We start from the raw sequence: 24,070 nt of genomic DNA, 5'->3' as shown, positions 1-24,070 counted from the left end.
ATCTTGTATATTGTTTCTTTCTATTGTGTTTGAATTCTATTTCTTACCAGCACATTTTTTTTTACACATTTACATTCAGAATAGAATGTCAATATTATGATAATAAAGATAGATGTGTTGCCCTAATATGATTCTGCATCATGTACATGTAGAAATCAGTGCTTAATGTTTTAAAATGCTTTAACAACACTTAAACACGGACAAAAACACAATATATATATGCACCTTGCAGTTTACTATAAAATTTATTAATAATATCAATATAGTTCTTGTGTAGTGCATATCTTATCTGATATACAACCTTTATGCACTCCCAAAGGGCTTGGACTTTATTTGAAGATCTTTACTATCCACAAGTCAAAACATAGCAAAGCAACACTTTCTTTAAGACTTTGAGATTTGGCTGCCCTGTTACAAAGAGTTGTGATTGATGAAATCAGTCTTGACTATGGAAAGCTAGTGATAAAATCATTCATTAAAAGTGGTCACTGTTATGACCGACCATGAACTTGATTTTTTCTTTATGGAGGAACAATGTACATTCAACCTAGGTGAAAATCATGTCAATGGCTTTCCATATTTGAGAGAGATCAACTCTTTTTAAGATGGATCTCTGGTTAAAATTCATAATAAAAAATCCACTTTCAACGAGGTCAAATTGGTCTTAAATACCTCTTCTAAAGTATTTCTAACTCTCAATAAAGATGAAATTGTAATACTAATATATATCTGTATGTAACAATAATCAAATTTGATAGATATCCTTTAGATTAATAAGTTAAATTTCATCAACCAGCATAAAGCAATTTTCACCACAATTAATAACAGTACATGTATGTAAACCCATTATATATTTTTCATCGAAAACAGTTAGAATTAATGAAAATCTTGTTAATTCTATGTATCATCTTATTGGATTTTTCCCCCAATACATATAGGCTTAGATTACTTGTAGAGGGAAAACAATACAAATGAAATACAATTCATTTTTAATAAATAGATGAGAAAACATGAAAAATTGATTAATAGTAATGTAAATTCAGAAGTCTATTATTGACGTTTTTTAACTCTTAATGTGCCATTCACTGTAATCAGGGAGTGCCACTTTTTTTTCAAAGAGTCTATATTTAAATGTTTTATTTATAAAAGAAGAGAATCACTCATGAGACAATTATGTTAAACCTGTTGACCATAAGCTGAACTGAACAATGGAATCACTCATTCATGCAATGCACTCCTCAAAATGCAATAGGCATAACAATAGCTGTATGATCGTTGCACGAAAATGTGTTCGTGGCACTCCATTGGATGCACAGGTATGTGTTCATGGCACGTTAAGGGTTAATAAGTGTGTCTATGGGCTTGCCAAATGCATGGAGAATAATCCAGTTCTCAAACAAATTTCCTTTTTCACAAATGAATATTTACAAACTTAAGTCAATTTCTATTCCAAATCTGAGAACACATGCCAGGATTATACACAGCCTATCATGAAATCATAACATTGGAAACTGAGTACTAGTACATGTATGTGTCAATATGAGCATTTGAAATTGATTTTTACTGGCAACTGTAATTTATAAGCACTCAATTGGTTAAGATCGAATTTGGTGATGAAAAATTTACTTGAAAAAAAAAAAAAATTAATACCATGTTCATATATGCCTTATAATACTGCATTATTTAGAAATACAAGAGAAGTAAGTTATCAGTAACAGTATTTCAGTATTTTGGCTGAGAAAGCTGCAATTCATGTAGTCGAGGTAAAAGTGAAATAATTTTTCATCTATGTCTTAAAGGAAATGAATGTGAAATTAAAATAAGTTGCATCACAATTAACATGTCAGTGAAATGCTGAAGCTGCATTATTATTTTTGCAGATGACAAATACGATCCCCAGTTACCACATCATTATTACAGTACTAGTCTCTTTGTATCTGTAAATTTGCAAAATATAGATTTTCAAAAGAAAGAAATATTGCAAAAATCTACTGTACCACTGTTCATGTACTGTATGTTACCAAAAGGAGCATTAATATACAAACAAAAATATAGGGTATTTATATAGTGCATATATCCACTTTGTTAGGTCTCCAAGGTTCTCCTATATAACCTGACTAAGCTAGGCTTCCGATTCTGGTACTCACAGCTTTTTGAGGAATACATAAACATATATAAGCGATTTGCATGTTTTTGTCTTATGAACCTTTGGAATAACAAATGTCACCCAGTGGCGTAATGAACCAAAAATTTTGAGGAGGCCAGATATGGTGCATCGGGCAAAATTTATAAAAAGTTGCGAGCAAGCAAAAATTTCTTCACTATTATTTAAAAAAAAAAAAAATCAAATTTTATGATAGATTTTGACATAATACTCAGAAAATATAATCATATTTCATTTTTTTTTTTGGGGGGGGTTGGGGGTGGGGCAAGCACCCCCTCAAGCCCCCAATCTGTACGCCACTGATGTAACCTGAAATAGTTTCATGAAGTATCAGCATCCAAATTATTTAGATTAAATTACTCCTTAACCTTGGAATAACAGGAATTCAATGTAGACAAAAACACAATTCTGAGTTCTGACAGTCTACAACGCCTCATCATATTCCCTACTTCAAAAAAATATCTTTGCAATATTCAGTAGGCCTACACTTGACACCAATGTTGATTATACACATTGCAAGTACAATACTGCATAATAAAAGAAAATGGAGCTATATATATTTATATGGAGCTATACATACTGTACATACATATATATATATATATATATATAAAATGATATGTATAAAATACACAAGTATTCCTAACCCTGTATTTTAAACTGAAAATAGTTTTACTTTGAAACACATATATACAAATACACACATTCTCATTATTTACTCCTTATATCATAAAATATATAAAAATATAAAAACCACCATGTACAAGCCTACAACTCAATAAAAATGCACAATTTATCATGGAGATTTCAGTTATGAACATAATCAAGTTTCCTCAGAAATTATGAAAGTATATTCTCCAAGCTACTAACATGTATACTAGACTCTTACAGACAAATCAAGGTACTTTATTTTGAACAAGCATAACAATATATACACAATGTCAACCATATGAAGAAAGGAATTTGAGCTGGAATGAGTATTTGCATTCTTCAATAGTGAATTTGATTCACTTGCAGGTCATTTGGCCACTTGAGTGCATATAATAATACTAGAAAGTGATCTCATTTACAGACGCAAGTATTCATGAAGTATTTGATACTATGATTACATGACCTGCGTTACATACACATGCATGCATAAGTAACAACATAATTATATTACAAGACATTGCTTTGGTTTTAGAATATCAAAAATGCCCCCTGGATGAGCCCCCTCTCTTAACACTTTAGGCATAAAAAATAACTATTATTTTTAGGGTTAAAGAAAAAAAAATGATGTAATATGACTGCAAAAGTTTTTGTGCCACACATTTGCATTGCAAAAAAACAAAAATGTTGAGGTGGATCTGACCCCCCCCCCCCCCGCCAATCTAGATTTGGTTGACAGAATTTTCAATTTCTGTCGCTGAAACAATTCTTAAACCCATGTACATACACTTACAAATCTGCATGTGATAACTGCTCAATAACAATAAAGTTTGGTTATTTGATTGAAGTAAAACATGCTTTAGGGTTATTACCCACATTAGAAAATCTGAAAATTTCAATGCCTCAACATATAAAAAAGGAATTATAGGGAAAATACTTGGATAGACTAATGATATCTTCATCCCCGAGTACAAAAGAAACTAATTCCATAAATTATGTACGTTTGGACAACCATCCTTCGTGACATGATTTGTCAACTGAAGATACATCTCATATTCCTAGTTCATATGAGAAGATACATGAGTTCTTGAATTATAATAATTTGCGTAGATCCTGAGATTAGTGGAAAGTGGAGAACAATGAGGATCGGGTGCATAGACGGGTAGATTCCTTATGAAATTTTCTATTCGGGGCACTGCAACACGATGGTTTGCAGTGGCTTAAGATACAAATATGAAAGAAATTTCTTTTTGGTTCTTGGTCAGTGTTTTTACCGAAATATGCATGCAACAATAATCTAGATTGGGTATTACTTAAGCGATTGTTTACCTCTATGCTACAAAGGAAAGGTCTTGTTTCATCACAAATTTCAAATGGCAACCGACATTGTACCTTTAAAAAAAAAACCGATGACATGAATGTCATAACTCCTCATGCTCATCTTCTCCGACAGTTGACTGCTCTATTTCATTCCCTCTTTCATCGTCATCTTCTTTTACATCATCATCTTGATGTCCACCCTCCCGCTCCTCCCCCTCATCATCGTTCCTTATATTTGCTGACCTACATGCTTCCAAGAAAGACTCTGAGTATGCTTCCTCTAATGACAATCTTTCATCTTTGTTCTTATCTAGGGAATGAAAGAGCTGTGAAAAAATATTATAGATTGGGTTACTTTGTTAGGATATTCAATACATATACATACAGTGTATACCTTGCTTAGGCTGCTACAGGCGGGTCATGCCCTTGGTGTTGAAACTGCCATGAGCAGACAAAGCAAGGTATGAAAAAATCTAATGCTCTGCCCTGGCATTGAGCATTTTTGGAAACTTTAACTAATACTACACCAAGTGTATATATATATTTTTTTTTTTTTTCTTCACTTTATGAAAATCTGTCAAAGTCATCTACCTAATACATACATTAATATGTGTGTATGTATATATATATACATACACACATAATGTATGTATCAGGTTGATGACTTTGACAGATTTTCATAAAGTTTGTCATTAATGTCAACTTTCATACTATATGCAATGTTATAAGCACCTAATAAGATGGAATATCATTGGCTGGGAACACATTTGCCATAGAATTCTAGAATGTGAATATATCTCAAAGTGAAAAATTGGGGCTTAAATCTATAAGACCAATGCTTTGTTTCAAGGATGGATGTTAACAAAACATGGGAGAAAAAAAACCATGATTAATTTGTGCATGGTTTGGATGTGGGTTTTGGAGTTGATGCTTGAGTTGATACTTATGCATAAATGCCACATGTGGTACTAGCTTAAAACTGTCTTCAAACAGAATCCAATGAAATAACCACCTGGAAGTTTGTATTTATACTATAGATTAGAAAGAAGAGATACTCCAAGAAAGAAATGAAGAAGCAAACTACTTGGGGTCTAACAACAGATATTGCTAGCATTACTCTTGAAGGGATAGTGATGCACTACTAACCTGTGATATTTGCTGTTCTGTTGACTGTTGGAAAAGACCTATTGAATACATCTCCTTTGTTGTAATTAACCCACCATTTTCAATAATCAAATTGGCTATTTCAGACCTGTCAGAACAAGCAAGACATTTTGATAAGTGTATATTCAAGAATTATTTTCTAAATCACTATCACACTACCTTGATAGGAAATTACTACCCGAGATAGTAAAACAAACAGCAGATTAAAAAATATTGTAAAGGCACCCAAAAACTACACTATCAGGGGGCGGTGACTGGTCCCAGGGTATTATGACAAGGGGGGGGGGGAGGGTTAATCCCTACTTCCCCCTTTACATGTATACCAAATTGAGTATGTGTATACAATGTGCAAAAGTCTACATATCCATTGACTTGTAAAATTTCATTACAAGCATCAACTGGATAAGTGTCCAAACTGTCCAGAGCCCAATAATAAAAATTTTGTGGTGTTCTCGTTACTATCAACCCCCCCCCCCCCCCCGGTAATCAATATATTACATAAACAGAAACATTATTATATATGTCTGCATGAACGAAAAACAATTTTTGTGTTAGAGCAATGAAGTAACTGTCCTTAACTAGTGTCAGAGTGACATCAATCTACAAGTATGCATCCAATTTGAAATCATCAGATCCTCATAGGTATAGTGATTACAATTTCTATTTAAACTTCACAACTCTCTAATAGTTATCCAATTTCGTTCAAATTTATCTACTTCAGTCCACATATTTCGCACATTCTTTTAAAACAAATTTTCATTTGGGTTGGATCCCCTTAAAGTAACAGATACATATATATGAAATATTCAAGCTACACATACCTCAATAATTCAAAGGAACTTGCTCTAGTTTTGAAGCTGCTCAGAGCCTCATATTCTGGTAACGTAGAGAGATCATCTGAACAATCTGCTTTATTGAACCACAGCTGATGGAGGAACCAAACATTTACCGCAAGATTTCTTCCCCATGACCGAACAGCATGAAACCACCTAAAGAAACAACAAAAGATGGTTTAAATTTGATAAAAAAATTTACACCATAATCCAGTTTATACATTAGTGGTAATTAAAATACGGTCTGTGGCAGAAACTTTGGCCTCACACAACTTAAATCTGAAATAAATAACAATTGGACCTCAACCCACCCTGAAAACCCAATAAATTGATAGAAAGAATTTCATATACATATATATTTTTTAACAAAGCGATAAATATGACTCTTTGAGCACCACCCTGCTATTTACCACCTCATCACTTTGCTGATTATGCAGTAGTGAATTTTCCCTGCGCATGATCTGACCAATGAGAAGACGGGCTACATAACAAATTCAACTCACTGGGAATTCAATCATCAAATTTTAAGTTACATTAAAGGAGAATGAAACCTTTGGAACAAGATAGCTTGTGTGAAAACAGAAAAATCAAAGAAACAGATCAACGAAAGTTTGAGTAAAATAGGACTAGCAATAGAAGAGTTATGAGCATTTGAATGTCGAGATCACTGATGCTATGGAGATCATCCCATTGGCAATGCGACCAAGATCTATGATGTCACAGATGAACAACTCTCCCCTTTTGGACACTGAAAATATACCCCAAAACATATCTTTTTGCTCATTCTAATCATATGACAAACGATTCATCAATGATATAATGTTGTGAAACCTCTGTACTTGTCCTCACATAAAGAGAACACCTCACCTTGTGAAAGACTCTATAAAAGTGAGAATATAAGTGAAATAAGTACTAAAGTAATGAGGGAGTTGTACGTGTGTGACATCACAGATCTTGGTCGCATTGCCAATGGGAGGATCTACATGGCATTAGTGATCTCAATATTCAAATGCTCATAACTTTCTTATTATTCATCCAATCTTCCTCAAACTTTCAACAATATGTTTCTTTGATTTTTCTCTTTGATATGGATTCAGCTGGTTTCAAGGGTTTCATTCTCCTTTAATACCTCTATATAAAACAGTTCCCAGATACCAATAGGCAAATAAATCTAGTACTGTCTGTAATTCTTTTCACTGACCTGTACGGTATGAAGAGACAGTCCCCTTTCTCCATAGTGACATTGTACCAAGGAACCTGGCCCAGTCCAGGGTACTTGGTAAGATCCACTCTGTCTACATCGACACCGCTAAATGACTGGTCTGGATGATCAATCTTGATACTTGATTCTTCTTTCTGAAAAAAAAAAATAAACAAACAGAGGATCTAATATAATGTAGGTCACCTTTTTATTTAAAATACAGATTTGAGACTATACCTTACATTGAAACTAAGTTGATTAAGGGATGGTTTTATCTTAGAAGTAACAGGCTTTTTATTCAAAATACAGATATGAGATTATACCTTACTTTGAAACTAAGTTGATTAAGGGATGGTTTTATCTTAGAAGTAACAGGCTTTTTATTTAAAATACAGATTTGAGATTATACCTTACTTTGAAACTAAGTTGATCAAGGGAAGATTTTAGCTTAGAAGTAACAAGCTTTTCAAAATTTGACTTGAATTCACAAGGGGATTTTGAATCTTGGGTCTGAAAAAAAAAAAACCAACACGGTTTTTGCACATTTTATGGATCAATTCACACTTACATGTCATTTAGCTAGTATATTGATGCATACTTCAATAATCAATACATGTTTTTGTCCCAAGGCTCATTTATAACAAAAAGTTAAAACACTAATAAGCTTAATGATTATTTGTTTATTTACAAAAACTGAGCTTTTCAATTAAAAACTGTGAAGTCATTTTTCTCAAGTATATCATAGATAAAATGACCCATTCTAAAGGATTGCTCTTCATATAAATTCACTTTCATAATAACACCCCCCCCCCAAGTAAAACCCTGCTGAAACTATGAGCAGACCAATTATGTCCAGTCCCATACATTAATGTCTGTGTATAGTGCACACGACCCTCAGCAGATGATTACAAATTAATTTTGAGACAGTGTCTTCCACAATGCAATCTTATGACAATAAAACTTTATTCAAAGATTAAACACCTATTTCTCCCTATTCTGCAGCTCAGAGAGAAGATTAAATATGAGTCATCTACTGATCAAGGTTTAGTTTAGACACAAACCATATCAGGTCAGGCATTGACTTCAATCATCATCGCTGCTATGAAAACTGATTTCATTGTTTTGTGCTGGGTCTTGGACCCACAAGCTTTAGTCAGTCAAGATAATACACCACTATGCTTCAATATCACTACTACACAATGTAGCAAAGCTTGTCTTAAATTAAGGCAATGAAGTTGATAGCATTCTTGAGTGGCCACCACAACTACCTGGCTGCCCTGGAAATTCCCCATTTTCAACATTAGTCATGGGTCTAAGGCAATTAAAAAAAAAAAAAAGCCTTATCTTCCTGGGCCCTGTTGCATAAAAGTGACTATGGTAACTTTGCCATTCAATGGTAACGCTGATCAAAACAGCCAATCAAAATCAAGGATTCCATACAAGTTACCATTGGATGGCAAAGTTACCATAATGGTAACTTTGAAGCAACAGGGCCCAGATGGCTTACTGTGAGGGCTGTAATATTGGAACTTTTCAATTCTGTATGTAAAATTTAATGCGCAAATGCTTCTGTATAAGAAAATTGTAGAAAGGGGTGTATACATGTGTCAGAAATGCTAATAGACCGTATGCATTGACCTTGTAACATTGTGCCACCATCTTAGAGACTGAAGCAATTGCCTTGCATGCATTGGTGATAGGCAGCTGGTACATCTCTGATGACTTTATATCCATATTCCTATATCCTCTGAGGGGTGGGCGCTGTGAGATTATGTCATATGTATACGGTCTATCTAGTGAATATATAAAATGGATATTCATAGCAAAATATTGGTATCCCTTATAGTAATGCTTTACCTTATCAACTAAAAAGAATTCCTTTCTCCCATCCATGATGCAGTTGATGTTGTCAACATTATCAAAGTGAAGAACAGACTTGGTTCCTCCACTGCTGTACCACATGATGGTATCCAATAACGATGTAGAGAATCCACCGCAGAGAAGACATCTTAGCAGGCAAAACTCATCTGTAGGAAGCAAAAGTTTCAAAGAATTTTTTATTCTTGCACGAGGCGTAACTGTTAAAAGCATCAGGGAAATTTTCATTCTCCCTTCCCGTTTTATCTTTTGGTGATTAATAGATATATTTTCACCATACAAAAACTGAATTTTCACTCAGTGCTCTTTCATGTTGTGCATAGAAATACAAAAGAAACATAAGTGTACATAGACGGACATGAAAAACAAGATTTCTTTGGGCTTTTTTATCCCTCTAGTTTTCAGGATTCTATGTTCATTCCAGAAAATAATCATATCAAAAGCAACCATTACAAACTCAAATTTAATGGTCCACCGGTTTCTCATTTTTCTTGGGCCCCATATTCATGCTTATTCCTGAAAACTTACATTCCCACACTGTCAACATAATCAGGAAGCACGATTAACCTGACATCTCTGGAAGCACATTAGTGACCAGATACACATCTTCCAAGGCTAATTCTTGAAAACTGATATTCCTGCACTGTCTACAGGAGCAGGAAGCAAGACTTACCCGACATCTCTGGAGGCACATCAAGGAACAGATAGACATCTTTCAAATCTCATAATTGAAAACTGACATTTCGACACTGTCTACAGGAGCAGGAAGCAAGACTTACCTGACATCTCTGGAGGCACATCAGTGACCAGATAGACATCTTCCTTCTGGTATCTCTGAATGTACTGTGACAAGGACATCTGCCAAAGTTCCTTGGACCTGTTCTCCTTCTTTCCTTCCTCAACCTCCACATTCAGATGACCATAGTGTTCACTGGAAAAGAAAAATAGGCCCCAAAACAGCTGGAGGTTGAATAAATTAAGTATTATATGGTTGAACTGTATTCAACTTGGGACAATTTCTACCTTAAAAAATATACAATGTATATTCATTAAATAAACAAACAACTTACAACTCTGGTTGAAGTTACATTAACCATACTTGCAAATGAACATCTCAATATACTGTAGAAAATGGCCATGGAATTTGGGCATTTACCTCACTATTTGTCCATGGTCTGTAAGAGTCCATATTTTTGGATCTGTCATCAAAATTCACCATCATGTACTAAAGCTTTTTGAACGTCTGTATTTGTACAGATGTGAAGTGAATAGTCAAGATGTAGATGTTCACACTGCGATGTCCCGACCCTCTCTCTCCCTAGATATTGGGTGCACACCAATTTATATAACCACATTCCAGGCATATACTCCACACGAATTACAATGGAAGGGTCTTTGGAAAAAAGGTCTTATTGCTTTGTTTGAATTAGGACAAAAGGGGGGGTTTAAATTCTGGGAAGGGGGTTCCCTAACCTTTAACAATACAGGTTTTATTGGATGGGATTAGATCATTAATTAAGGGTACCTAGAAGAAGGGTTCAGGATACCAAAGGGATGGTTCTTCAATTGCACAATACAGTGTATCAGTGAGGTATATACTTATATGTATATGTCCATTAAAAATGGTGGTTGATCATGTAGTGATTTAATCAATCACTACTTTACCTGAGATACTTGTCTGTCCATAGCTTATACGAATCCATATTCTGGGCAGCTCCTTTGAAGATCACAGGCTTTCCATCCTTGACGTAATTATTGAAGAAGTCTAAAGGATCTGGAACTCTGTGAAGGACATCGATCCCAGGATCCTCTGGGGGCCTAATAAACAAAGACATTAAGGTTATAGGAAATTCCCTTCCACTACATTACAACAGGAAAACAATTGGGGTATAACACAAAAACAGATAACCAGTTATTTGCAACTCATGAACAGCATTAAGAAATGCAACCTGAAAATCATAATAAAGAAACATTGACAGTATGATCAGTTTACACTAGCTAATATATTTTCCATTAATCATGCCTACTGACTGTGTTTTAGGCACATTCCTTGTGACTTCAGTTCTAGAGATCTGTTATTCCATCAAACTTTCAATGATAAACAAACAGTACTTGGAAATTTTGAGTCCTGTCGGCATTACTTCAAACTTCAACAGGCAAACCCTGGTCAATAGTATGAATAGTATTCCAAAATACCAGCATTATACATGTAATAACTGTCATTAATGCCAACCATGGCTACGTTTCATATCCGCTTGTCATGATAACAAACGCATAATTTCTATAACAAGTTTACTATTAGACAATCAGATTGAATGATTTCAGTAGATTTAAACTGTTATTACAAATTTGTTATTATAACAAGTTATAAGAAACGATCCCCTGTGCCACTCACCTATGAGACCCTAATGGTTTCAAATGACCCGGAAGATTTGGAACATGTTCATTATTTCTTTTGGGAACAACACGAGGTGTACTTTGTATTGTCTCATGCTGACTGGGTATAGAGGCCCCAATGCCAGGATAGTTACACATCAACAGGAAAACCATCTGGTAAATTAGAGGGCATGGAGCAAATCCAACAGATGTCATCTTTGAAGCAAAGATTGATGATCAATAACATTGAATTATAAGCCTGCATGGAGCAAATGATAAAAACAAAGGTTTACATATCAATCCACCTTGAATGCTATCCATCGGCTTCAAAAGATGCACTTGGATAATGTCACACAACTCTACAACATGTATTTTTATGTCATTTTTTTAGTTGTCTTGAGATGAAAGTATTCTTTAATATAATCTCTAGTATTTTACATGATAACTCATCGTTGAAGTTAAACTTTCCCATAAACCCAACTTGGTTTATCCATAAGTGATTTTTTTTTTAGCGCTACACATCAACATCAAAGAGGAATGTCCAGTCTTCTTGGAGCAGTGCCTGAACCTTTTACACAATGTTGAGAACCTTGACTGGCCTGCCTGTCTCATGAAATGATCTCACGGGAAACCCCATCATTACAACTTTTCAATGGAACTGAATAAGTTTCAACATCAAATAGGTAGCTCACAGAAACATAGAAAAAACTATAATTATACAAAGGTAAGACACAAATCATGAATAAACATAGTGATATGATTGATGCAATTTACAACTAGTGAAATAATAACGAATGGAAAATTAATTCATTTTCTACTATAACTTATTCATGTTTGATATCAAAATGCAGTTGAGTTTACATTACCCATGGAATTCAGTGAAATTTATTTGCTTGCCAAACATTGTAAAATTTACTCTATCTTGAGAAATATAAATACTACCATGACGAATGAATGAGCATAAAAAGCTCTTTCACATGATTGGGATGCCATTGGGTTTGGGATTAAAGTATAGTTTAGGTGGAATTTTCTTTGACGAAAAAAAGTAATATTCATGCCAAATGTATTCTATTCTTTGTTATATTTCAAACATAGTTTCATAGAAATACATTAATGTCAAATCTATGAGTTATATATTACATTTTCTATCATGATATGTCACCACTGAACAAAAAAGTTAATCTGAAATGTTTGTGTTGAGAAGTAACTAGCACAAATATGAAATGTTTTGTCAAGTTTTTATTTTTAGTTTGTCTGAAATATGATTTTTTTGGGGGGGAAAATAATGCCTAAATATTTTTCAGCTCCTGATGACAAAGCAATGTGATGAAAAAAGGTTTAATATCAAATTCGTCATGATAGCACAAATATTTTATGAGATACAGTAAATTTTATGTTTGGCAAGTGTCAACTTTTCTTTGAATTTCCTGGGTGTATGTAAACTTCTGACCTCAACTGTAAATGTAATAGTAATACTGAGTTTAGTAATTATAGGAAAAATTAATGGTTTGTTATTAAGGAATACTGTAAAAGTGGAAATGTTTGCGTATTTTGCGAAGCAAGACTTACCTGCGAGCGTGAATTCATTTTAATGCAAATTTTGAACCGCGGTTCAAATGCCGTTTTGAAGAACAATTTAGGCCTATAGATAAAAATAATTATTTAACAAATAATGAAATTTGAAACTTGATTAAAAGTAATTATTATAATAATCATTCAATCACGTATTAAATTTTAGTATTTGTTAAATAATAATTTTTATCTAAGTTAGGCCTATAAATTGTTCTTCAAAACGGCATTTTGTAACATCGCTAATCGAAGATACGTCATAACGAAGCGGTCAAGCCAAGGGTCAGACCTATTGATTGGCTATTGACTTTGTATTTGCTTTGTTGACAAACGGATCGAGGGATCTACACGAGATCGGTCTAACCTTTAATTTTTCACCTTTTTATTAACCAATTTTTTTAACCTTCATACAGTCCTCAACGCTAGTGCGCGTGCGGCTCGTAGACGTAGTCGTACGGCCCCGATTAAAGGAAAGAAGACGCTGGCCTTAATACCGGTACAAATTTTTAAACGTGTGGGACTCACACTCGTTCATCCTCGTCATAACGTTAGCTTTTCTTTAGTCACTGTGTACCGGTACCTACCCCCGACTCACACTCACAAAGGCTTCGTCCCGCAATTATAATAATTTTAAATCCTTATTCATTTATCACTTACAACAAACCATTCTCCTGTGATTCTATAACGTTTTCAAAATAATCTTAGTACTCTTACCTCGATAGGCATAGACGACAAGCTTTCCCGATGCGATGCCTAAAGGCCACCGCACACCTTACGACTGTTCGCGATCCGATTTTGGAACAAATCGCATTTTGCTCGTTTTCTGAAAATGTGAATGGAACATATAATTTTATTTGAGGTTAAGATTAATTTAAAGAATACTAATATAACAATTTTTAAAGATTGCAAGTCTTTATGTTCGAGTAAAGGCCAAATTAGTTTCAAATCGTAGCGCAGTCTTACGACTGCTATGTGACGTCATTACGACTAGATATTAAATTTGATTTTATTCTAATTAGGATGATAGCATAGTCACAGATTTGAACATAGCTATTCGTGCGATGATTTGGAACAAAACACAGTAAGATATTCCAAGTCTCAATATTAGCATCAAATTCTACTACGTTTTATTCCAAAATTGAGTCGCAGACCAATCGTAAGGTGTGCGGTCGCTTTAATAGCTATGCCTAATAGTCTGCAGGCGCACGCGCGCGCACAGACTCGACTCGACTCTGATACAAAACTTTCATGCGGGATTTTATGTAGGAAAAAAAGAGAGATTTGAGGAGCAGACTATTATTCACTTCAGATGGGAGACCAGATTGATGGGTTAATAAGGTAGTGCGGATCCCGGGGTGCGGATCACCAAGTAATACAAGTACAAAGTCTTGGTAATCCGGGAGGTGGGGGTCAGTACCGTACGAGCATTTATCGTTTTGAAATTTCGAAATTTGTATAAAAAAAATATATAAATTACGGTATATATGTATATATATATATACTTTTGGAAGGACTCCCTGAAAAAGAGGGCTACCTTTAATCTACCAAGTAGAGGGTCAAATAAGTATCAAAGATAGTGATTTAATTTTGGATTATCAATTAAAGTGTAGGATTTTTGCCTTACAAGACATCACCGTCAAAAAAAGAACGGATATATACCCTGGCATTTAAAAAGCTGGAGGAAAAGTACAATATACAAGTAACAAAAAACATAAAAAAATCTAACCACTCTGAACAGCAGACTCAGAGAATTTCAATATAAAAACGTTAAACAATATTATATACACAAAAATATTTATATTTATTTAAAATGACAACTAATATGTTCATTCTGCAGTAAAGAAGAATAAACATATATTTTTTTCATGTGATAAGATATAACTATCTGGAATGAGTTTGGGAACATGAACATGCTTCAACTCCCTATTATTACAAATATGGATAAAAAAGGTGTTCATGTTGGCATGGAAGGTTCAACTAGAGGAGAGGCTCAATCATTAAATCACATAATAGGGCCTAATCCTTATAGGTACGATATCAAAAAATAATAGAAACACAAGAGGATAGACTATGGAAGAAAGAAAAGGGAAAGAAACTTAGCAGAACAGAGAGGTTTAAATACTAACAAACCGTTTTAGAAAACTGAATAAGTTTATTTTCATAGAGGGATGCTGAGAAAAGTTCAAGTATACAGTGATTAAACACTCTAAATGCGAGGGAGCTGGTCTGGTCCCTAGTCGCACCCCTCTCGGGGTGGGTCGGGGTGGTCGTTTTGAGGTGGGATCTGAATCTTTTGGGCTGCATTGTGGCTCCTTTTGGAGTGAAAAAATATATATACAATATATGTATATACACTGCTCACTCCAGTCAGGGGTGGCGGAACCGGGGGGGGGGGGGGGGAGCAAGTGGCCCCAAAATTCCCCGTAGGAAAAAATGTCTTTTTTCAAAATGGAAAATGCCCTTTAAAAAAAAAATGAAATGTGCCCTTTTTAAAAATGAAATACCCTCGTTTCGCTCTGGGAGGGGTGTGATTGGGGACCGGATTGACTCTTTTGCATTTGGAGTGAAAATTTAAGTGCAAGGTTTACTTAGATCATGGTTAGATCCATGCGTTATAGAATGCATTGAAAGGGAAGTTAGGCTGGGGTTCAGGGGAGGGAAGCAGGCCGCGCTTCCTGGGCTTGGATGGAATTTTGGGGGCGGTTGGGGTGGGAGGGTGTATACTCATTCAGTCTCATCTGATTCCAATGCTTCGCTGTACACTTATTTTATGTTATATTTTGTATTTTTTTTAGACTAGGTACTTAACTATTTACCTAGTTTCAGATTATTTGAATATTATATTCTGTTATTTTTGTAACCTTTTTTTTTTTTTGGGGGGGGGGGCTAATATTCTATAAGATGTGTTGTGTATATGTTTTTAAACTGAACGATTAATCCAATGAGGACTATTGAAAAAAAAAATATTATAAATTTCATTCAGTTTCATTAACGTTGAGCAATGAATTTTCTGCAAAACTATTGAAGCATGATTTTGTAAATTCATATAAATGGCTAATGTTTTCCTTTTTTTGTTACGAAAATATCCCGCCTGTATAAATATGTAAAATACTATGATTTTTGCACAATTTTATGCATTATGAATAAGACTTTTGTAAACAGTGTTTTTGTTGATATTGTAACATTTTCGTAACATTTTGCGATTTACTATTACTTTTATGATTTTGAACTGAATGATTTTAAAAATACTATAAAAAAATAAAATGGGTAAACCTCATAGAGATCTGAGATATCCATGCTAATAACGCAAAATAGTAGTATTTATCTCTAAACTATAGTTAAAATATAAAATGCATAGCTCTTTCCTTTCCAAAACGAAAGAAAAAGAAAAAGACAGACAAAGAAATTCATAGAATGATATAAGAGAAAAATGAAGTAATGATAATAATAATAATAATAATAAACGATAACAAAACCTCGGGTAGAAAAATAATTTATGATAGGCCTACAGTCTGTTATATGAATTTCGGCTTATTCCATGGTGCCTCCCTTGCCCCCCCCCCCTTCACGGATCTAACTGGCTCAGCTAATCCTCGGTTCAATGACAATCGCAAAGGCTTCATGGTTGATTAAACTACCGTGTATGGGTATTCATTATCTATTTATCATTCATTCATTTCGATTTCATTTCGGGCCATGGAGTACAGCCCCATCTTCAGGATGGGGCTGTACCCCGAGAGGGGTGCGACTAGGGACCAGACCAGCTCCCTCGCATTTAGAGTGTTTAATCACTGTATACTTGAACTTTTCTCAGCATCCCAATAGAAAATAAACTTATTCAGTTTTCTAAAACGGTTTGTTAGTATTTAAACCTCTCTGTTCTGCTAGGTTTCTTTCCCTTTTCTTTCTTCCATAGTCTATCATCTTGTATTTTCTCCTTAATCTGGTTAAGGGTCGGTGGATCTTGTGTTTCTATTATTTTTTGATATCATACCTATAAGGATTAGGCCCTATTATGTGATTTAATAATTGAGCCTCTCCTCTAGTTGAACCTTCCATGCCAACATGAACACCTTTTTTATCCATATTTGTATAATACAACTATTATTTTACGAACAATACCCAGTGAACAAATTATGTGTGACGATCAATTGAAATCGTGAACTTCTTCCCCCTCGGAGGGGGGGGGGGGTGTCCCTCCACCCCCAGGGCCCTGGGGATCTAGTTTTCAAGAGGCGATGCTAGTCGTACAAAAAGGTTCTTCTCTCTCCAAAATGACAGAGATTTGGATCAGAAAAAGAGGGTTCTTGCTCCGGTTTTTGGGCCACATTTCTACTTTTTAGCATACCTACCTGATTTTCAGGGGTGCTGCCTATGGTAGGCCTATTTAATATTGCCCTATATAACGAGTGCAAAGGTTGTTTTATCCTGACCTGAAAAGGGTTATTGTAAGCACGTGTATTGTAACTTTGAATGCAATGTAACTTTTCAACAACAAAAAAGCAAGGGCAAAGCGCGAAATTTAGGTGAAAAAAAGGAGCATTAAAAAAAATTGTCGAAATTCAGGATCACCATACGTATTTCTTTCACAAATAATGCATAATACCTGCGTATCCTTTTATTGTTAAAGTTTTGAACCTGTAATCGGCAAAGTAATACAGAAACAAGGAAATGCATGGCAAGGGCGTATATGGGGGAGGGGGGTAATACTCAGGAAGAAGTGCGAAATATTTAGTCTTGGTAACTACATGTTCAACATCATAATTCTCATCGAATTTCAATAATTATCCAAGTATATCACTGTTTAATCTATGAAACAACTAATCTATCTATTAAACAATTCCTTGTTAGACTCTTTAAAAAATGTCACCTTTTGGCCCACTCATTTTTTTTCTATTAATGCAACGTACCCCAAACAGACAGTCTGTAACGTGGCTTAAAAGCAATGAAGTACGCCATGGATCTGCATTGGATAGACTCTAATCATCCTATAAAACGGAGTACAAAGTCCGCATTTTGATCAAACAATCTATTTTTGTCAAGTTACCTGGACGAATTTGTACCCCATGACACTGTCTGTAAATAAGCACTAAGTTCATTTCTACGTACGGAGTACCATAAAATTAAACAAGATCAATACTATAATGTTTGTTCATAGGGATATATGACGTATATATATTCTACACTACACATAATCAGCACAGTATTACAATAAATGCAGGTGATGTGGATAGTTTTTATCCCCTTTTTATCCAGCGCGGTTCATCATCAGCCGGGCAGATTCTATACCAGTGAGAATGGTAGAAAAACGGGCTGTATAGTCAATGGGATGATATTCAACTTGTTTGTGTAGGCTTTCAAATAGTGACACATAGCTGAAATCAACGTGGCAGATATGGACAAGGTGTGACAGTGAGTAAAATTGACTATAATTATTGAGGACTGAAAATATTTTTTATATCCAAGCTTCTCATCTGTATAATTATGCTCTTCTTATGATGCATACGTTTATACACCATACCTTTTTTCATAGAGAGACACGTATACAGTATATGAAATAAGCTTCTCGAGCACTTATGGGACTTGATCCTCTTGTTTTGTGTGAATATCCTATAATACATCCAGATGTATTCAACAACTACATGCATGGATACGTTAGCTAGTTGATTGAAATACATTATATATCCACAAAACTGGTGACTTTATTTTGATATGCTGCTCCGGGTATTCTGTCATAGGCCTACTCGGTGAGCCGTAGACGAAAAGCACAACGAAATGTGCGTGACTCCCATTTAAGGTGTTATCTCTAGCCTGAAATAATGAAAAATTCTTGTCAATTCAAGTCAATTCAATGCAATTATTTTTCATTGTCATGTCATTAAAAAACAAAAAAAATTGTCGTCAGACTCTTAATAACAGAAAATTGCATAGGAAAAAAGTATATATCACTTATCAGTCACAAATGATAAATAAATACATGTAAATATAAATGTACAAATTTACCCTGTTTGCATGCATGAGCACCACAGCATGGCAATAAACACACATATCCACTGCATGAAACAAAAATTCCACATGCAGTGGAACCATGCAACCTTCAAATGGGTACTCAATCATGCAAACAGGCTTTAGAATTTAATTTCTTGGACATTCATGTGAAAGACAACCTATTGAAAATCAGTCGATTGTATGTACATATAACTATGTGCCTGTGACTATTCTTTACCTAACTGAAGAATGTTGCACAATTCCAATGCAACCCAAATAGAATTTAAGACAATTTTGATGTCCATACGACTACATGCCTAAAGTAAAAGTCTTCTGTGCCTAACTGAAACATTATAGAGTACCAAATCGGTGACGTCACAAATTTCCTCCCTGGAACCTCAGCGCCTACGACACCACACCCCGGTCTATAATTATTATATTATAACTGTGTTTTTATTACTAGGCACTTCATCGGATAAACCAATGGAATATTGATGGTAATGTTCACGTGATACACATTCGGCAGTCACCAAAATCTGAGCAGCAGAACGGCGTCCGGAGAACTCCTTGATAAGCTCGACACCTAATTATTGAGCTTCGCGCGGCACTGACCGAGACTCCACGATCATGGATCCGGTATCTATCAGTGGTAGGGAAGGGAGAACTGTAACTGGTGGCAGGAGAATAGATGATCAGTGGAATGGATACCAGTGGAATATACCACTAGACGAGGTTAGAGAATATAAACTAATGATCATGCCTTTCTGAAGTTCTCTGGTTTAGCATATGAGTTGGCCTATTGCCAACCTCGAAACAAGTGTTCCATTGCATTAGTTGCCATGAGTAATCCATTTCGTAGTCACAAGTGTTCCATCCATGAATGCCATGACTTCAAGTAAGGAATCATAATTTTGTCCCTGTTTCATATGTATTGTTCGCCATTTTCGATGTTTTCGCATCCATTATATGTGTTTCATGTACGTTTAACTTATGGAAAGCACATTTCCATGAACGTGGACTACAATAGATATGAACTTATAAGCTTATGAACTTATCCAGGTGCACGTGTGTGGCGCTACAAGGGGGCGGGGCGCAAGAAGTGAACAAAAAAATTCTTAGTTGCTCGATCCCCCATTTTTGCGCACACGATATTGATAACACTAACCCCCTTTTTCTAATTTCGTTTACATACAGATAGTTGACTGTGACTCTGCACCAGAATGTTGTCGTAATTGCTACTATAATAACAAAGGAATGAGCAAAAAGAAGAAATCCGTCATTGTTTTCTTCATCCTCGCATTGTCCGTCATCCTCGCGGCTCTCGTCGTCCGATTCTCCCTCGGTAGCATTGATATCATTCTCGGAATCGGAGACCAGCGACCAATCATCAGTCAGGATATGAATTTTTCACCGCTACTCTGCTCCAGTTACAGCATGGTCAATGTTCCAATGCAGCATAATCCAGTTCCATTGTCGTCGTCGTCACTATCATCGTCGAGGTCTTCAGAACAAATCGAACCAGCAATGTTGCACTCTTATAATGAAAATAATATTCCTCTGTTTGACGCATATATGCTGCTAGACACACCCTACCGTAGCTACCAAACGAGTTCTTATACCGTTCAGGAAACGATGGCATTTCCTAGCCATGATTATTTCAATTATTGGGCCTCACATTTTGACTCTGGCTCTGAGGTGACGATAAGTCTTTGTCCAGACTTAGACATAGAACTCCACCTTGTTGAAGGCAAGGGCGACTTGGATAAGATTCTTAAAAATCGCCAAGTCACTGGATCCGTGAAACACACCTTTTCTCCTTGTTCTTCATTTCGTAAGGCTTCTAGTTATCACTTTTCAGTCGCCTCGTCTCCAGATACCTATGCTTTTGTTTTTACAATCGCTAACACAGGTACACCTAGCAGATCAAATACTTCTACCGTTGCTACGTTTTCCTTTAGAAGGAAAGAACTTGTATTCGATGAAGTTGCCTTATACGCGAGCTGCAAAAATACAGACCAGTGCTTGCTTCCCGTCCCGAATAAAGCCAGTTCGATAATGATAGAGATGAAGCAAAACGCGACTGCATGGCCGATGACGATTCGAACAGAATGCATCCCGTCAATCGGAATGTACTTTGCCTTTTTTCTTGGCATTCCTGCAGGTGCAATGGTTTTCCTTGGGGCCTGCGGTGGAATCCTGTATCTGTGCCAGATGTCTGTCATGAACGACATCGAAAGAGCTGAACGTCGACGTCGTCCTCACCCAACAGCCAGTCATTCAGCATCAACAACGTCATCACCACCATCCGTAAGCTCTACATCGGGGACGATGTCGAGACTGGCGGCGAATCGACGAGCGTTCAGGACGACGACGTCACCAAGGTCGCCTTTGGTCGATCACGATGTGCTGTCGGCGATGGCCGAAGTTAATAGACATTATGATCTCCCACCAACGTATAACGAAGTGGAACACGTTTCGTCACCAGTTGAAGATCGACCTCCTCCCTCTTTTGAGGCAACGCAGAACCAACATGCCGAAGACCCTCCTTCTTATGACAGTATTATGACATGATCAAAACATTTCCTATACCCTTTCGGTCTATGACTGTTAATTTTTACTTTGAAATCGCTGTTTAAAATTTCAAGAATGCTGTTTAAGCTCGCCACTCTAACAACTATTGTTTTAAACATTTTTTTTAAGTTTAAACAATAAGTTATTGTTTAAAAGTTTAAACAACTTGTTGTTAAAGTGACAGGCTTAATCAACGTGCTTAATTTTTTTTAAACAGCGTTTTTTTGTCTTTCCCCACATTTCACTCTCTCTTCTCTCTCATTTACTGCATTTTTATGTTCTCTTCCTTTCTTAACCTCCTTCTCGCTCCCCCTCTCTCTAGCGTTCTTATTGCTGTTCCCTAAATTTCCTCAGTGATCTGTATTTCCTTTCTCATTATCTTGCCCATGTTGACCAGCATTCTTCTATATCTTCTTCTTCCATCCACCCATCTGTTTTCAATGTATCTCGTAATACCCCGTTTCCCGGTCTTTCCCAATTCGTAATTTGCATGATTTTGCAAAGCAACTAGCAATAACTAGATATTTGCAACTGATGTGTTTATCAAATTCATATTCGTTTACAGATACAGTTGAAATTGGCATCAGATAAAAAAAGTTTTAAGTTTACTTAATATCCTGTCAAGCCTATCATGCAATATTTTGCTAGATACGTAGGTCTATTTTTTTATATATATTTTTTTTTTACTTTATTTGTTATTTGTTTACTATAATTATGATGACTAGTTTTATAAGATCTTTATACTCATACAACAATTGGTCTGAAAAGATGACAAATGGTCTCCCGATATGAATCTAAACCATGTAAGCGGTAATTAGTTTGGCTTGGCACGATTATATTATATAAAACAAATATTATATAAAACATAAAAACCAAGAAAAAACCGGGTAAAATTATAAGTTATTGAATTTTATGAGGTTTCGGTAAAACAATTATAATGTATGTGTCACGTCATTTTTATAGAGCGACTGAGCTGATGATGTCAAATCCTCATTTTGTTTTTCTTAATATTATTTTAGAAATTCTAATTGCTTACTAATTTTCCGTAGACCTTAAATATTTCCCCTGTATCGACGTTGGTTTGGCCTTCACTAAGGTTAGTAAGGTTACACATTAAATTAACAGTAGATCCTAATTCTTCTGAAGAAAAAGGGGGTGACATCATCGGCTGATCCATTGAATATTCACGGAGACAAACATATAACTGTTTTACTGGAATAATGCAGAATTTCAGAATGCCATCATCCACTTTTTGATCGATTTTGTCAGTGTTTTGCCCGTTAAAATTCTATTTTTTCAGCCATTAGGTTCATATTATACCTCAGTTGTCATAAGAGTTCATACAATCTTATTTTATACCGTAAAAAGTACTTATACATTCATGGTATGAAAATTATCATGTGTTGAATATTTTGTGATTCGTGTTCACCATAGTGGATGAATATAGTTTGCAATACAGGATATTGACCAGTCAAAAAATATAAAGATTATGTGTGTCTGCATGTGCATGTACATATTTTTTCATGTTCTTATCATATCTTGAATAGTCATCGGATAATTATGCACAATAACTTTGCTTTTTGTATTCAATTGATACGCCAATATGTGATTGAACAGTTTTATGGTTCTGGGTTTCCCCAATGTCAAAGATCAAGTGTAACGTCATCTAGGTGCCATCGGAGGTCATTATGTCTTTTCCAAGTGAAAGGGAGATAAAAAGCAGACATCACACAGGGGAGAGAACACTGTACTATCCATTTTATTCACGCCGTATATACAGCTAGAATTTTCTTGTGATGAGTAAAGAATTGTAATTCAGGCAACTATGACTGAATATCTATTGTCTGATAATTATGTAATAAAATATATCGATAAATTGCACATTATCGTATGAATCATTATTTAATTTTTTTACGTTATGCTTCTGATCTCATGCAATAAGACAAAATATGTACATAAATATACATATATAATTATGGTAGATGTTCAACTGAACATCGCCAAAGATGAGAAAGAAAGAAAGTGAGAGAGAGAGAGAGAGAAAAGAAAGAGGGGGACGGATATTTTTTCATGTTCTTATCATATCTTGAATAGTCATCGGATAATTATGCACAATAACTTTGCTTTTTGTATTCAATTGATACGCCAATATGTGATTGAACAGTTTTATGGTTCTGGGTTTCCACAATGTCAAAGATCAAGTGTAACGTCATCTAGGTGCCATCGGAGGTCATTATGTCTTTTCCAAGTGAGAGGGAGATAAAAAGCAGACATACCACAGGGGAGAGAACACTGTACTATCCATTTTATTCACGCCGCATATACAGCTAGAATTTTCTTGTGATAAGTAAAAAATTG

General features: G+C 35.3%; 2 protein-coding genes and 1 non-coding gene across 7 annotated transcripts; 1 reads left to right on the top strand and 2 right to left on the bottom strand.

Annotated features, from left to right (window-relative positions):
• Positions 1 to 226: 226 nt before the first annotated feature.
• Positions 227 to 13,947, bottom strand: LOC129262207 (bifunctional peptidase and arginyl-hydroxylase JMJD5-like). Of its 3 annotated transcripts, none has more exons than XM_064100115.1 (9): positions 13,868 to 13,947; positions 11,604 to 11,843; positions 10,874 to 11,026; positions 9,988 to 10,139; positions 9,188 to 9,357; positions 7,331 to 7,485; positions 6,118 to 6,285; positions 5,279 to 5,384; positions 227 to 4,458 (listed from the first exon to the last, which is right to left on the bottom strand). In XM_064100115.1, exons 2-9 carry the CDS (start codon positions 11,798 to 11,800, stop codon positions 4,234 to 4,236), a joined length of 1,326 nt encoding a protein of 441 aa, XP_063956185.1. In that variant the 5' UTR covers positions 11,801 to 11,843; positions 13,868 to 13,947; the 3' UTR covers positions 227 to 4,233. The 3 variants fall into 3 exon arrangements, with proteins under 3 accessions (XP_063956185.1, XP_063956186.1, XP_063956187.1); XM_064100116.1 differs by lacking the exon at positions 13,868 to 13,947 and adding an exon at positions 13,811 to 13,861; XM_064100117.1 differs by lacking the exons at positions 10,874 to 11,026; positions 11,604 to 11,843; positions 13,868 to 13,947 and adding an exon at positions 10,365 to 10,547 and having other exon boundaries at positions 9,988 to 10,168.
• LOC129262628 (Z30 small nucleolar RNA) lies at positions 8,330 to 8,428 on the bottom strand. Its single transcript, XR_008584665.1, has one exon. It is a non-coding gene; the product is annotated as a Z30 small nucleolar RNA (small nucleolar RNA).
• A 4,127-nt stretch (positions 13,948 to 18,074) lies between the features above and the next one.
• Positions 18,075 to 23,593, top strand: LOC129260357 (uncharacterized). 3 transcript variants are annotated; one of them, XM_064100112.1, is made up of 3 exons: positions 18,075 to 18,565; positions 19,605 to 19,873; positions 20,336 to 23,593. In XM_064100112.1, exons 2-3 carry the CDS (start codon positions 19,769 to 19,771, stop codon positions 21,710 to 21,712), a joined length of 1,482 nt encoding a protein of 493 aa, XP_063956182.1. In that variant the 5' UTR covers positions 18,075 to 18,565; positions 19,605 to 19,768; the 3' UTR covers positions 21,713 to 23,593. The 3 variants fall into 3 exon arrangements, with proteins under 3 accessions (XP_063956182.1, XP_063956183.1, XP_063956184.1); XM_064100113.1 differs by having other exon boundaries at positions 18,228 to 18,557; XM_064100114.1 differs by lacking the exon at positions 18,075 to 18,565 and having other exon boundaries at positions 19,226 to 19,873; positions 20,336 to 23,046.
• The last annotated feature ends 477 nt before the right edge of the window (positions 23,594 to 24,070 follow it).

This window comes from Lytechinus pictus, chromosome 5 (assembly GCF_037042905.1).
Source record: "Lytechinus pictus isolate F3 Inbred chromosome 5, Lp3.0, whole genome shotgun sequence".
NCBI lineage: Eukaryota > Metazoa > Echinodermata > Echinoidea > Temnopleuroida > Toxopneustidae > Lytechinus > Lytechinus pictus.
This window is presented reverse-complemented; position numbering and strand designations above follow the sequence as displayed.